General features: G+C 49.8%; 2 protein-coding genes and 1 pseudogene across 3 annotated transcripts; 2 read left to right on the top strand and 1 right to left on the bottom strand.

Moving 5' to 3' along the window:
* Positions 1-1,255: 1,255 nt before the first annotated feature.
* On the bottom strand, positions 1,256-7,972 carry CCDC163 (CCDC163 homolog). Of its 2 annotated transcripts, none has more exons than XM_056130935.1 (11): positions 7,877-7,972; positions 7,575-7,659; positions 6,418-6,451; positions 6,060-6,247; positions 4,738-4,819; positions 4,266-4,437; positions 4,088-4,155; positions 3,356-3,423; positions 2,653-2,750; positions 1,730-1,860; positions 1,256-1,430 (listed from the first exon to the last, which is right to left on the bottom strand). In XM_056130935.1, the coding sequence occupies exons 4-11, from the start codon at positions 6,234-6,236 to the stop codon at positions 1,402-1,404; spliced, it is 825 nt and encodes a 274-aa protein (XP_055986910.1). In that variant the 5' UTR covers positions 6,237-6,247; positions 6,418-6,451; positions 7,575-7,659; positions 7,877-7,972; the 3' UTR covers positions 1,256-1,401. The 2 variants fall into 2 exon arrangements, with proteins under 2 accessions (XP_055986910.1, XP_055986909.1); XM_056130934.1 differs by having other exon boundaries at positions 1,256-1,520; positions 7,877-7,970.
* On the top strand, positions 7,440-14,650 carry MMACHC (metabolism of cobalamin associated C). Its single transcript, XM_056130939.1, has 4 exons — positions 7,440-7,543; positions 11,110-11,304; positions 13,322-13,474; positions 14,150-14,650. The coding sequence occupies exons 1-4, from the start codon at positions 7,463-7,465 to the stop codon at positions 14,561-14,563; spliced, it is 843 nt and encodes a 280-aa protein (XP_055986914.1). The 5' UTR covers positions 7,440-7,462; the 3' UTR covers positions 14,564-14,650.
* Positions 9,704-9,793, top strand: LOC130039118 (uncharacterized; annotated as a pseudogene).
* Positions 14,651-15,559: the final 909 nt, after the last annotated feature.

The following is a 15,559-nucleotide window of genomic DNA, read 5'->3' on the forward strand; positions in this document are numbered from 1 at the left end:
TGTCACTGTCCCTGTCCTCCCGTTGTTCATCAGTTTGCTCAAGCAGGCCCAGTAACATCTCCACTGTTGTTACTGTGTTTGGCATATCGAATACGTCAACGGGTCGCTTGCCAGGCTTTGCCGTGTGGGCGAGATACTCTCGGTAGCTTGCCGGGCTCTCCGAGAGGGGCGGAGGAATCGAACTCGGGTTGGCCATGGTGGCTGCGTGCAAGGCAAATGCCCTATCCGCTGTGCTATCGCTCCAGCCCACATTAAAAATAATAATTTTAAAAAATGTAAAAGTCTGGGGGCTGGAGCGATAGCACAGCGGGTAGGGTGTTTGCCTCACACGCGGCCAACCTCGGTTCAAATCCCAGCATCCCATATGGTCCCCTGAGCACTGCCAGGAGTAATTCCTTCCCGAGTGCAGAGCCAGGAGTAACCCCTGTTCGTTGCCAGGTATGACCTAAAAAACAAAACAAAACAAAAAAATGTCTGGGGCCTGGACCAATAGCACAGCGGGTAGGGCATTTGCCTTGCACGTGGCTGACCCAGGTTCGATTCCCAGCATCCCATATGGTCCCTTAAGCACCGCTGGAAGTAATTCCTGAGTGCAGAGCCAGGAATAATTCCTGAGTGCAGAGCCAGGAGTAACCCCTGTGCATTGCCAGGTGTGACCCAAAAAGCAAAAAAAAAAAAAAAAAAGTTTCTAAAAAATTTAAAAGTCTGGTAAGCATTCTAGTCCGTAGCAATGGGCTGAGCACATACTTTGCATACAGAAAGGCCAGTTTTCCTGGTCCGGTATAGTCCCCTGAGAACTGCCAAGAGCAACCCTCGACCACCAAACCCAATGTAGAACTCAAGCATCACTGGGTTCTACACTAAACACAGTATAAGAGACGTCAGGAGGTGCCACAGCAATAGTCTAGCAAATAGGGTGCTTGCCTTGCACAGATTGGTATCATTGGCATCATGATAAACATGTATCTCGCTTGCTTGTTATATTTCTTTGTTTCTTATTTCGACTCTGGCGAATTCTTTGTTTTCCCTTGAACAGAGCCAGTCTGGATTCAATCCCATGCGGGTCCCCTGAGTGCAGAGCCAGGAATAAGCCCTGAGCACCATCCTGAGCACCACCAGGTGTGGCCCAAAAACAAAAAGTCCATCTCCAAAAGTCAATCAATTTAGATATGAGAGTGGAGGCAGCACTCAAAGAAAGACTAGAAAGGTAGAGTCTATCCCATGTGGGTTCTGACTCCCAGAAAACACAGCAGGATGGATTAAACCATTTTATTAAAGTTGATGGGAAGGGACTGGCAGTCAGTAACAAGCCTCTATAGTGAGGACAGAAACCAGCTGATCAGGAAAGGGCTGGGAGTCAGGAACAATTCCTTCCTCTTCCTATTCTTACAGGTCCTCTTCTTACAGGTCACTCAGGAGCATCTTAGAGCCTGTAAGGGAAAGGTCCTCCTGCTTAAGGCTCTGAAGCTGGAGCCGTGAGCTGCTGAGCTTCAGGTTAGAAAGGGAATTCCCCTGGAGATCTAAGAGAGAAAGGGGAGAGAGAATAAACCATCACAAACTCTGTGACACACACAGAACTAGACCTTGGGCCAGTGTGATGGCCTGACGAGAAAACTAACAACAGAGGCCAATAGGTTCACAGAATTTGGAGATTCTATTCTACCTAATACCAAATAACGCAGCTGGTATGTGGCCACCATTCAGGCTTCCCCAGAACTGGAATCCTTACCCCCACCGTACTTCCTTAAAAGATCCCAGCTACTGTTACTGCCTAGAAGATTGATTTCAGGGTTAGATGAAGGAGACATGGCAAAGCTGGCAGCCACGGGAAGCTTACTCTGGAGGTCGGGACTTGAGTTCCTATGAAGGGAAACAGAAGCAGAGGAAGAGACGATGAGTCAAGGATACCTTCCAGAACAGAACTATCTCCTTCCCGAGGCCAGATCCCAGCCTTCTCCCCCTTTATTCTCCAAATATATAAGTATCTCAGTGTCTTCATATTAAGTAAAGAATAATCAGCGCTGGCCGGAGCCAGAAGTAAATTGTGGGCACAGGCCGGTTTGGCCCACAAAACAAACAAACAAACAAACAAAAGAGAAGTTATATATCCCCAGAGCCTGGGGATATGGCTCAACAGTAAAAAAAAAAAAACATGCGTATGCCCATGAGTTTGATCTCTAGTACCAAAAAAATAACATACACCCCCCCCCCCAAAAAAAAACAGCAACAAACAAAAGTAGTATTGCCTTTGTGGACTACAGCCCAAATACTCATCACTTTCCAAGTAGCACTGTACTGTAGCACTGTCCTCTCTTTGTTCATCGATTGCTCGAGCAGGCACCAGTAACGACTCCATTGTGAGACTTGTTGTTACTGTTTTTGACAGATCGAATACTCCACAGGTAGCTTGCCAGGCTTTTCCGTGCGGGCGGGATACTCTCGGTAGCTTGCCAGGCTCTCCGAGAGGGACAGAGGAATCAAACCCGGGTCAGTTATGTGCAACGCCCCACCAGCTGTGCCATCGCTCCTCTCCGACTTTCCAAGTAACCCATGTAAGACACAGAGTTACAGAAGAGCTGCACTTTGGTCCCCCCCTGGCCTGGCCTCTGTGGATAAACCCCCTCCAGGGCTACAGCATCTACAGCCACTGACCTGAGTTCATCCTCCTGCCAGTCATCCTGGCCTGCTGTCCTGGTCTCCTCCAGTGTGTGACCACTGCCCTCTTGGCCACTTTGCAACTGCTCCAATATCTGCCAGATGAGAGTCCAGAGAGCACCAAACCTCTCCCTCCCCAGGGGGGACCCTCAAGCCCTGTGATTAGCTTATTCGGCACACGTGGTTTTTTTTTTCCCTGTGGGCAAGTTTCTCAATGCCTAAAGCAGAGGAAATGAGAAGAAACACTTCACAGGGAGTTGATGCTAGCGTAAGAGATGGGAAGGGACAGGTGGGAGAGGGTATCTTGGCCAGTCTGCAGAATAGAGCAAAAGGGACCTTCACAGAGAGGTATGAAGAGATAGGTCAGACTCTTGTTTTGGTGTTGGTTTTTGGTTTTTGGTTTACACCCAGCAACTTTCTGGGTTGCTCAGGACTTACTCCTAGCAGGGTTTGGGGGACCAGATGAGATGCCAGGGATCAAACCCAGGGCTTGGCTGCATGCACAACCTTCTAGATTATGGCTCTAGCCCAATAGGTCAGATTCTTTTTGTTTTGTTTTATTTTGGGTTGGCCGCATGCATGCAAGGCACGTGCCTTACCCACTGTACTATCCTTACTATCCTGCAGTCTGCTGCACCTCCTGTCCCCCACTGTCCCCAGCCCCCTGCCCTACCCTGAGTAGGTCAGATTCTTGCCCTACCTTCCAGCTTTGGGTCTGAGTCGGCCTCCCTTCAGTCATCTGTTTCAGCAGTCGTCCCTGGTCCTGGCCTACAAATGGGAGAAAAAATAAAAAGGCTGTGATCCAACTTTGTTCCGTGCCCCCCCTCTTCAGCACTGTGACTCTGAGAGGCAAAAAAAGCAAGACTTGGAGGTCAGGGATGTAACTCAGTGATAATGCACTGGTCTGCCATGTGTGAGGATCTAGGTTCAATCCCTGACACTTTATACTAAAGAAAAAAGGTGTCAGAGAGAATACAGTAGGGATTGTGTATACTCAACTCAGGTTCAATCCTTGGCAACCTATATGGTCCCCCCGCCCCAGATCCTGCCAGGAGTAAGCCCTACTCTGAGTACTTCCAGACACGGCCAAAAACCAAAAGAAGAAAAAATATACCTGGGCTGGAGCAATAGCACAGCGGGTAGGGCGTTTGCCTTGCACGCAGCCAACATGACCAACACAGGTTCGATTCCCAGCACCCCATATGGTCCCCTGAGCACCGCCAGGAGCAATTCCTGAGTGCATGAGCCAGGAGTAACCCCTGAGCATCACCAGGTGTGACCCAAAAAGCAAAAAAAAAAAAAAATATATATATATATATACCTGGTCAGGCTCAAGCAGTTAGAGCTATGACAAACTACAGGGAAAGCAAAACGGGATTCTGGGGGGGGAAAGTACAGAAAATTTCAGACCCACTCTCGATTGTTAACTCACTCAGCTGGTCTCGAAGCAACTTTAGTTCTTCCCTCAGGGCCTCTGACTCCTTCCACAGAAGCTCTCGCCTACAAGAGTGATAGCAGAGTTATTCTAGAACCAATAATAAACCCAGAAGATGCCGCCTGCATCTGAGCACCAGACTTCAGAGGCCTGCAGAGTTTTGCCCCTCACTTACTCATTCTGCAGCTCTTGGTGATGGCGACTGGAAGCACAGTCCATTCCTGTTCCTGTGTGTGTTTGAGGTCGCACCTGATTTCGAAGATCTTGCAGTTCCTTTCTCAGCTCCTCCAGGCGCTGTTCGAGAAGGGCAGTCCCAGTTGGGGACTCCAGCAATAACTGGACTGATGCTACAGAGAAACAAGTTGGGGTCAGACCCTTGTAACAGCTTTACACATGGGCCTAGAGGCTCCACTTACTGATCAAGACGTGCGAAGAGCCAGAGAGTTAGTACAGAGGATAAAGCAGTTGCTTGCATGCAACCAACCCAGATCTGATCCCCAGAATCCAGTCAGGTGTGATCCCTGAGTGGAGAGCCAAGAGTAAGCCCTGAGCACCACCAGGTGTGGTCAAAAAATATATATACATATCAGTTATGTGAACTAATAGTGTGCAAACATAGGCTGAGTATGAAGGAAACTACTAGATACCTTCCAGGGAACAGATCTGGGACTTCTGATGCTCTCGCTCATCCAATAGGTCCTGCATGGTTAACCTCAGTGTCTCAGTTGTCTACTCGAGAAAAAAGAACATAAGGGATTGGGAGATGCATGCTGAAAGTGGACTCTAGGAGCTGGAGCGACAGCACAGCGGGTAGGGCATTTGCCTTGCACGCAGCCAAGATGGCCGACCTGGGTTCGATTCCCAGCATCCCATATGGTCCCCCAAGCACCGCCAGGAGTGATTCCTGAGTGCATGAGCCAGGAGGAACCCCTGAGCATCACCGGGTGTGACCCAAAAAGCAAAAAAAAAAAAAAGAAAAAGAAAGTGGACTCTAGACCGAACATGACTGCCACTCGATGCCTCTTTGGCAAACTTCAGCACCCAAAAGGAGAGAGAGAGAAGAAAAGGAATGCCCTGCCACGGAGGCAGGATGGGATGGGGGGCGTGGGGGGAGGGATACTGGGATCACTGGTGATGGGAAATGGGCACTGGTGGAGGGATGGGTTCTCAATCATTGTATAACTGAAAACTAAGCACAAAAACCTGTAAGTCCACAACTGCACCTCATGGTGTTTCACTAATAAAAATTAAAAAAAAAAAAAAAAAAGAATACCCAGAAAAAGTGGTAGGAGCTAGTTTTCTCAAAATCTTACCTTTGTATCTTTCATTTTATATATATATATATATATATATATATATATATATATATATCTGAGAGCTATAAAATGATTTTCTCATCTCTGGTATTTTCCATCCAGATGTGTCATCTAGTTTACCTTTTTTATGTATTATGTCCCTCAGAAATCAAAATCCACTCTACTTTGTATACTTAATTTTTTCCCCAATCATCTTCGAATTAGTACTTTTGTTTGAGACTTGTATTTAAAAAGTATAAATCTGGGGCTGGAGAGATAGCACAGCGGGGAGGACGTTTGCCTTGCACGCGGCCAACCCAGGTTCGATTCCCAGCATCCCATAGGGTCCCCTGAGCACCGCCAGGAGTAACTCCTGAGTGCAGAACCAGGAGGAACCCTTGTGCATCACTGGGTATGACCCAAAAAAGCAAAAAAAAAAAAAAAAGTATAAATCTACCAAGAAAAATTAAAAAAAAAAAACCCATAAGGGATTTGAGGAGATAGCTCATACTCTGCATGTGGCAGCCCTGGCTTTGTTCCCAGGCACAACCGAGGGCCCAGCTAGGAGGAGTGTGGCTCCCCACACCCAAAAAGGCCATCACTAAACCCTAATCAGCCCACCTCACATAAACATCGCAACTCCACAACTCCACACTTAGGATGCCACAGCTCACCTGCGCCTGGGACCGAAGCTGGGACCTGAGAGCAGTCACTTCATCCCAGAGAGAAGATGCATCCGGGGCATTCGCCCAGCCCGGATTTTCTGGGACCCGTGGATTCTCCCAAGACTGTGGAGCTTGGACTCCTGACTCCCAGGGAGACGAGTAATGAGGGGAGCCCAGGGTCCTCATCGGGGCTCCTGCTGAAGAAATAAGGGACAATCCGGAGGAAGGAGTTGGTGGGCGGGGAGGCGGGATGGGGAGCCCATATGTTTGCAGAGAGAGGAAATAGCTGGAAGGAATTTGGGGATCTGGGAGGAATCACGGATGGAGGCGCTGGGCGGTGGGGAGTCAGGGGGCAGCAGGCAGGTACCTGTGGTGGCCACCCCGTGAGGATACAGTCGCTGCTGCAAAAGAAACAAGTGCACGGGTCAACAGGACCCCAGAGGGGCTGGAGCAATAGCACAGCGGGGAGGGCGTTTGCCTTGCACGCTGCCGACCCGGGTTCGGTTCCCAGCATCCCAGAGGGTCCCCTGAGCACCGCCAGGGGTAATTCCTGAGCGCAGTGACCCCTGTGCATTGCCGGGTGTGACCCAAAAAGCCAAAAAAAAGAAAATAGGACCCCAGAGTCCCTCCACGGACACCCCAACCGGGCCCCCGAGGTGCTCCCCCACCTTAATCCGGGCCACGTTCCCGTCAGTAGCGCTGAGAAGCGCGTCGAGCTGCTCAGACCAGCTCCGGCCCCCGCTCATCGCCCGGCGGGGGTCGAACTACCCGGTACTTCGTGTCTCTGCTCGGGCCGCCTAGCACAGCAGCAGCCGCAGCACCCGCCCAGGAGCAGGCGACCGCGTCCAAAAGGACGGGGAGGGGCGAAGCCGATTCAACCAGAGCGACCCCGGAGTGGGCCGCGCGGCAAGCGGGGGGAAGCTGGACCCCCGGACTCGCAGGTATCAAGCGGGAGTGGAGGGGAGCCGAGTCCTGATCGAGGACCCCCCCGGTCCCGGCGTCATCGCGCCCAGCCGGCCCCGACCGCTACTGGCGCCGCCCGGTTCAAACCCTCCGGGAGCGCTGGGACAGCCCCTGGTGCCCGCAGCGCCATCTGGGAAACTGAGTTTCACCCCTCGCGGCGCCAAACCGGCGTGGCGCGCCGCAGCGCCGCGGGACTCCGTTTCCCACCCGCCTTCTCGCTCGCACGCACGCACGCACGCAACCGAGCGAGCGAGCATCCCCGCGGAACGGCGCGGCGGGCGCCCACGGGGACGCGCGAACTACGTCTCCCAGGATGCAACCGGGCGGAACCCGCTGCCGCGCGCGGTCGTTCTTGGGAAATGTAGTCCACGCGTTCGGGACCCGAAGAGCCCGCGCGCGCCTGGAAGACTACATCTCCCAGCAAGCCCCGCGCGCGGCATCGTTGCGCGATGGAGCCGCTAGCCGCGGAGCTGAAGCAGAAGATCGAGGACACGCTGTCCCCCTTCGGGTTCGAGGTTCACCCCTTCCAGGTGCGTGGGTCCCCCCCGCTCGTGTTAGGACCTGGCGGGTGACCAGGCTTCGAGGCGTCCTCGCGTGAGGCTTTAGGTCCTTCGCGAGCTGCTCCCGGCCCCGCGTCGTCTTTGACCTGCCGGTTGTCAGAGCGAATTTGTGTTGAAACGTAGGTGAAACGACCGGGATTCGACACACACCGCCCAGAGCACCCGAGAGGAGACCTCACCACCCTCGGCCATCTCCCGAGTCGGGGGTACCCCCCTCCAAAAACAAAAAAAAGAAAAAAAAAAGCAGTGGGGAAGGGCTTAGAAAGTGCTTGGCGCGTTTGTCCTTTTCCCCATTTATAATACCGGCTTGGTAATTGGCAAACGCCATGTGATCCAGTAACCTTGTGGCTTCCTACAAAAAGAAGGAGACCCCTGGAACTTTGCAAACCCTAAAGGAATTAGGAGAGAGCGACGGCTGTAAGGGTTGCACGTCTGGGTTTTAGGTCAAACGAGGAGGGAAGGGCATTCAGGGTGTTGGAACAAAACACCCTGTTCTGTTGACAGAAGAATGGCTCATTATGTTGCAAATACCACTGCAGGGCAAGATGCAATGCCCTCTGCATGCTTCTGACACGTAAGTCTGCAGAACCGCCTGCCTTTGTTTACCGAGCTCCATTTTCCCCTTACATAATATCCCTGCACTGAACCCAGTGCTTGCACACCAGCTAAATCAACTGGACTTGAGCACTTCGCATTATGCTTCCTCCAGAGTCCTACAGAGTCGCCCTGAGCCTCTGGGCAAGGATAGAGAAAAAGATTGGGTCTGTCTAGCTTGTGAGTTTTCCCAGAAGAAAAGTGGAATTGGGCTCTGCATGAGAAGGAAGAATTGAATAAAGGATGATTATGTACATCCCCGTTATCAGCTTGAATGGCAGTGTGAAGAGAGGATTGGGGAGATAGCTCAGAAAGTTGGGGGTGGGGGGCTGGAGCCATAGCACAGCGGGGAGGGCGTTTGCCTTGTATGCTGCCGACCTAAGTTCAATTCCCAGCATCCCATATGGTCCCCTGCGCACCGCCAGGAGTAATTCCTGAGTGCAGAGCCAGGAATGACCCCTGTGCATTGCCGGGTGTGACCCAAAAGCCAAAAAAAAAAAAAAGTTGGAGTGCATGTTTTATATACAGGAGCCCTAAATTTGATCCCTGGCACCGCATGGTCCCCCAAGCTGTCCTGGAGTGAACCCAGAGCACTGAGCCAGGAGTAAGCCCTGAGAACCACTAGGTGTGGGCCAAAATGTGGAGGTAGTGGTGGATGACTCTCTGTTGCTTGGTCAGGCAGACCAGGGTTGTGGGATCTATTGTAGTTAACAGAGCCGTCTGCAGCCCTGGTAACAAAGCTATCTTGCTCTCCCACCCTGTTAGTTCCTTAAATCCCCCCCACCCCACACACATACACACACAAGACAGTTGGCCACCAAAACGTACAGGAATCCTTCTCTCCCAAATTCATTCACTTTCATCCAACCCATCTATGCTCTGGCCCAAGCCACTGTTTATTTTCTGTTGGTCCAGGAGCCACGCACGGTGGTGCTCAGGGCTTGCTTCTGGCTTTGTGCTTAGGGAACACTCTGGGCAAGGCTCAGGGAACCATAGAGGGTGGAGGGTGTCAGGAATCAAACCCGGAGCAGCTGCATATAAGGCAAGCACCCAATCTCCTATAGTATCACTCTAGCTCTCAGCAATTGCTCTTTTTTTCTTTTTTTTTTTCTTTTTGAGTCACACCTGGCGATGCACTCAGGAATCACTCCTGGCGGTATAGCTCAGGGGACCATATGAGATGCTGGGAATCGAACCCGGGTCAGCCGCGTGCAAGGCAAACACCCTACCCACTGTGCTGTCGCTCCAGCCCCTCAGCAATTGCTTTTACTCCAGTAATTTCCATACTGTAATTTTCCCTCCAGTCCATCCTTCCCATTGCAGCCAGATTTCTCTGATGTCCCTCAGTGTCCCCAGGTTAGACCTCTACTTCTTAACTTAGTATTCGATAGTCATAATCTTATCCCTCTTATCTTTCCAGCCTTCTATCCTCTGCTTCCCTCGATAGACCCTTTTCTCCCAAACTATATTCTCCAAATATGCGTTTCCTTTTTTTTCTTTATATTGTAACATCTGTCTTAGTAGACACACCAGTGCGTGTTTTGGCAGAACATATACTAAAATTGGAATGATACAGAGATGAATACAAGGATGACATGCAAATTCATAGAGAGGACCATAGTTTTATTTGAAAGACAAGAAAGAAAAAGGGATCACCCGGTAATTCCGATGGTCCCTGACACCACAGGACTTGAGCAGCACGCACCAGACTGTGAGTCTTGTTCACCGAGAATTGCTGGAAGTAGCCCCAGCAACACCTGTGGGTGCCTGTCACTGCCAAAGTACATGCCAGGAGATTAGGAAGATTATTCAGAGGGCTGGAGGCTGGCTTTGCATTTGATCTTCAGCACCAGAGTCCTGCTGAGCACTGCCAGGTAGAACTCCTTTGCCCTACCCCACCCCCCAAAAAATAACCCTATACACCATATTCTTCCTACTCATGTCACCACATCAAGTTTTGAGTTTTTTTTCTTTACTGGTTTTCAGGCCACATCCAGTGATGCTCAGGGGTTACTCCTGGCTCTGCTGTCAGAAATCACTCCTGGAGGCCTCAGGGAATCATGGAATGCCGGAGATCAAACCTGGGTCAGCCGCTTGCAAGGCAAGCACTGTCTCTTCGGCCCTGCACATCAGTTCTTTCGTAGTTTTCAAAATTCAACTTCCAAGGGCCCTTTTCTAATGTTCAGAGGACCTCATCAGGCTCTGTCTTCATTTTCTTTTTTCCAGTTCCAAATTGAAGCAAACTCCCCCACATACAAGACACATGTTCCACTGAGCCACATCCTCTGCCCTACCCTGTCAAATTCAGATGCGTCTTGAATTAACATGCATCACTAAAGCATGTCGGAGCGATAGCACAGCTGTAGGGTCTTTCCCTTGCGCGCAGCCAGCCCGGCAGAACCAGGTTTGATTCCTCCACCCCTCTCGGAGAGCCTGGTAAGCTACCGAGAGTATCTCGCCCACACAGCAGAGCCTGGCAAGCTAGCCGTGACGTATTCAATATGCCAAACACAGTAACAACAAATCTCACGATGGAGACGTTACTGGTCCCACTTGAGCAGATCGACGGGAGGACAGTATTTGGTTTTTTTTTTTTTTTTTGGACACTAAAGCATCAGTGAAGTCATTGATGGAATGCTTGAGATGGAAGCAAGTGTGAGGCCTTAAATGCCAGACTTAGTAAAATACTGATTTGGCTAAAGACTAAGTTGGGCCATTAACGTAGATCAAATTCTCTTTTCAGGGGCTGGAGCGATAGCACAGCGGGCAGGGCGTTTGCCTTGCACGTGGCCAACATAGCCAACACAGGTTCGATTCCCAGCATCCCAGATGGTCCCCCGAGCACCGCCAGGAGCAATTCCTGAGTGCATGAGCCAGGAGTAGCCCCTGAGCATCGCTGGGTGTGACCCAGAAAGCAAAAAAAAAAAAAATTCTCTTTTCAGGTGGCATGGTATAATGCAGTTCTGCCTCCAGCCTTCCATCTGCCCCTGCCAGCATCTACCCTGGCCTTTGTTGTCCTCAGCACACCGGCCATGTTTGACCAGGCCCTCAAGCCCTTCCTACAGAGCTGTCACCTCCAACCTCTGACCGACCCTGTGGACCAGTGTGTGGCCTACCACCTCAGCCGGGTTAGAGAGGTGAGTGAGGCTCATGTCCTCTGCAAGCTTCCAGACGTGCAGCTGCTCCCAGCTCTGCCAAGTTTAGCTAGGAGCTACTTACTGGGTAGAACAATATGCCAATGACAGCCTTAACATTATGCTCTAACCCCGCCCCTCCCCACCCCCCCATTTTCCCTTCCTGGCACCTTTCATTGTCCTTGGGCCTGAAATCAGTGCGACTGACCCTACAATAATTGGCAACTTTCTGAACCTCACATCAGACTTCCCTTGGCTTCCGGTGAAATAGGAATAAGCCCATTATCCCAGGTATCCCAAACTGATCTTTGTCCTCCCAGATTTAGAATAGCTTTGCACTGTCTTGGGTTTCCCATGACATATTCTTCACTTAATCACTTAACTTCCCGTTAGTCGTCGATTTGCTTGAGCGGGCGCCAGTAACGTCTCCATTTGTCCCTGTCGCATGCTAGTGTAGCCCAATGGAGTCTGTTTGCTCTAGGAACATGAAGGGCCTCAAACCGATCGTTCATGATCTTGACAAAGAAGTCTGACCATCTGGTAGGAGGGCAGCCACGCGGTCTTTTGACATCCCATGGAATCCAGTCGGTAACAGCTCTAGTCCAGCGGTCGTCTTTAAATCTCGTTACGTGACCAGCCCATCTGATTTTCGACACCTTGGCAAACGAGACAGCGTCCCTGATTCTTGATCGTCGACGGATGTCTGTCTTTGAATAGACATATTCTTAAGCAAACATAAATATATAGATACACATATATATAAGCATGTGGTCTCCAGTCTTTTCACCACATTAAGTCACCCCAAATGGAGGCTTCTGAGCAGGATCTTGTATTTTCCCCTTCAAAACATGTGCCTGCCAGACTGAACAATTTCCTTACCTGTTTTAATTTTATTTTTGGTCACATAAACTATTTCACACTCACCAAACACTCTCTTCACAAATAGCTTATTTTTACTTAGTTTTTTTTTTTAATTGAATCACCTTGAGATAATCCATCACAAAGCTATTCATGATTGGGTTTCAGTTATACAACTGAAGAGACTATTCTTCAAACTGTACACACACACACACATTCTCCCTCCCCCATCTCAAGGAGAGACACTCCTAGATGGATTTTATTTTCTCTTGTCCCTGTTTTCCTTGACTTCATTTTCAATAGTAACTTCCCCTAAGTTTTGTTTTCAGTTCACATTTTGCCATTTTTTCTTGAATTTTAATTTGGAACATCTTTGTAAAAACTGTCAAACTAAAACATATGAGGACTACAGTCACTGACCAACTGTTTCAGAGTCAAGACAGGAAAACAACTGACTTGGATAGTAGTCGAGCCAGTTAGTTTTGTCATTACCTAGTGTTGTGTACTTAATGCTGTGTGGTAAATAACTTGGGTTGTCTGGTTTGCTTGCTCTTACTAAACATTTTCAACATGAGAACTCTATGAAATCAAATCTAGATTAACTAGATTAGGGTTTAATAAAAATTGTGAAAGTTTGGTTAAAAAAAAAAAGAGAAGAGCCAGGAATAACCCCTGTGCATTGCCCGGTGTGCCCAAAAAGCAAAAAAAAAAAAAGAGAGAGAAAGGCTGTGAGATAGCACAGCGGGTAGGGCGTTTGTCTAGCACGTGGCTGACCTGGGTTCAAGTCCCAGCATCCCATATGGTCCCCTGAGCACCGCCAGGAGTTAACTCCTGAGTGCAGAGCCAGGAGTAACCCCTGTGCATCGCCGGGTGTGACCCAAAAATACAAAAAAAAAAAAAAGAGAGAGACTCCGATCCCAAAGACACACACTTTCCAATCAAGGACACACTCTTGCCCCCCAACAACACATATTCCATCCCTTAGAAGATACACACACTCCCATCCTCATGGCATATTAACAAACACACTCTCTCATCCCAAATTTAAGGTCAGGTTTTCCGTTTGAACAAGACTTCTAGGACAGAACTGTGTTAACACAAGTGCGCTCTAGGAGGTGGTTATGAATCATCTCATCCTGCAAGGTCTTTTGTCCTGTCGCAGAGCCTCCCAGAGCTACAGATGGAAGTCATCGCTGACTATGAAGTACACCCCAACCGACGCCCCAAGATCCTGGCCCAGACAGCAGCTCATGTGGCAGGGGCTGCTTACTACTACCAGCGGCAGGACGTAGAGGCTGATCCTTGGGGAACCCAGGTGAGAGGACAAACATCAACCGGTAGGAATACACGATGGTGGCAGTTCCTCAAGACAGCAGGCCTTGCATGAAGAGATAGTACAGTGGGTAGGGCACTTGTGATAGATGACGCAGACCTGGGTTCTATCCCCAGCATCCTATGTGGTCCCAAGAACTGCCAGGAGTGATTCCTAGTACAGAGCCAGACTCAAGCTCTGAGCATCACTGATTGTGGACCAAAAACAAAAAGCAGGCCCCACATTCCTCCAGTTCTCCACAATGAAGGGAGTTGATAGACCAAATTCAAGAGGTATCCTGACCAGGGGTACAACTCACATGCTTCCTTGTGTCCACTGACATCAAAATCAGCTTCGGCGAACCTGGTCTGATTTTAAATCCGTCTTACAGGATGATGCAGAGTACAATTAAGCGGTCAGTGTTAAAACTGGGAAAGTGAGGCTTACCTTAGGAACCCTTTCTCATGGCCAGATTGCTCTATGTACAAATGAGGCCCAAAGAAGGAATTGGGATCAGGGTGGACGACATGACACACACACACATGCCCATAGGAGTGACAGGGCATCACGATGTGTGCAGTATCCAGAGTGCGGGGAAAGCCCAACTTTCAGTGATGGAAGCCAGACTTGGTGCCACAGTGACCCCCTGAACCTTCCTTTTCTTTGTCCTTTCCCCAGCACATATCAGGTGTGTGCATACACCCCCGATTTGGGGGCTGGTTTGCCATCCGGGGAGTAGTGCTGCTGCCAGGAACAGAAGTGCCGGATCTGCCGCCCACGAAACCGCTCGACTGTGTACCAGAGAGAGCGGACCGGATCTCACTGCTGGAAGGTTTCAACTTCCACTGGCGTGACTGGACTTACCGGGATGTCGTGACACCTGAAGAGCGCTACTCTGAAGAGCAGAAAGCTTACTTCTCCACCCCACCTGCCCAGCGCTTGGCCTTACTGGGTTTGGCCCATCCCTCAGAGCCTTGTTCGGAGTCCTCCAAGTTTCCCGTCACCACACTCGATTGCAAAACTCAGAATCCTAGTAGAGGTCAGAGCTGGCTCAGCCCCAGGGTCTCGCCACCTCCAACTCCAGGCCCTTGATAGCCTCCCTCTGTGAGATGCCTTATTTATGACAGTGGTACTTGCTAGGCCTTACTTGACTTTGGTGAGGCAAAAGGCTTTATTTTGGGTACAAAATGACTATTTCTGATTTATTAGAGATGTCCAAAGAATATTAGGATCAGTTTACACAATACAAGAAATCCAAAACTAAAGCAGACCTAGAATTCATTCCCAGTAGGCTAGAATACGGGACTATTTATTGCATATTACCATGTTTCCCCAGTGGCCTAAGATGGCACCTGTTACCAATGCCAAGAGGCAAAGTCCCGTAGTGTTTCTCAACCACTTGCATGGTGGCCTTCGAGCCTTGGCGATAGGCTTCCCCAACTACCCCTCCGTATGTCCTACCAATTGGGCCCGTATTTGAAAGTTTCCCCCACCTGTGGCCCCTTAAAACATCCTGGGGTACCTACCAAGGGAACCAATGGTCCCTAGTTGCCCTAATAATGGTACCTGTTGGAGTTATATTGTGGGAAACGAATAAATGGTAAAACCTTGTGCAACACTGCCTCATGTATAGCGATGCCATGTCAGCTACGGTGAAGATGAGAATCATAAGCTATCTGAATAATGGTAAGTAGGTGAAGTTTGGGCATCTCAAGATATCAATGTGGGACCGGGGCTAGAGGTAGTGCAGCAGCCAAGGAATGTGCCTTGCACGTAGCGAACCAAGGTTCCATCCCCAGCGCCCCATATGCTCTCCCGGAACCTCGCCAAGGATGATGAGATGAACACTGCCAGGTGTGACCAAAAGAAAGGCAAGGTGCCAATGTAATGCATTTGTCTTGCAGATAGCAACCCATGTGGTCCCCCTAGTCACAAAAGGAGTGATTTTAAGCAGCATCCTGAGCAACGCCAAGTGTGACCCTAAAACAAACCGATAAATGTGGAAAAAGCACTAACAGCTGTGCTAGCTTTGTTGTTACCCACTATACTATCTCTCCAGCCCAAACTGTCCTAGATTTAATGATTCAG

Source organism: Sorex fumeus, unplaced genomic scaffold (assembly GCF_029834395.1).
Source record: "Sorex fumeus unplaced genomic scaffold, SorFum_2.1 ptg000082l, whole genome shotgun sequence".
NCBI lineage: Eukaryota > Metazoa > Chordata > Mammalia > Eulipotyphla > Soricidae > Sorex > Sorex fumeus.

Coding starts and splice junctions, on each gene's coding strand:
- MMACHC (XM_056130939.1), top strand. CDS start 7,463: ATGGAGCCGCTAGCCGCGGAGCTGAAGCAGAAGATCGAGGACACGCTG. Junction 11,305..13,321: donor ACCTCAGCCGGGTTAGAGAG/GTGAGTGAGGCT, acceptor GTCCTGTCGCAG/AGCCTCCCAGAGCTACAGAT. Junction 13,475..14,149: donor CTGATCCTTGGGGAACCCAG/GTGAGAGGACAA, acceptor TCCTTTCCCCAG/CACATATCAGGTGTGTGCAT.
- CCDC163 (XM_056130934.1), bottom strand. CDS start 6,236: ATGAGGACCCTGGGCTCCCCTCATTACTCGTCTCCCTGGGAGTCAGGA. Junction 4,438..4,737: donor CCAGATCTGTTCCCTGGAAG/GTATCTAGTAGT, acceptor GTTTCTCTGTAG/CATCAGTCCAGTTATTGCTG. Junction 1,521..1,729: donor TTTAAGGAAGTACGGTGGGG/GTAAGGATTCCA, acceptor TTTCTCTCTTAG/ATCTCCAGGGGAATTCCCTT.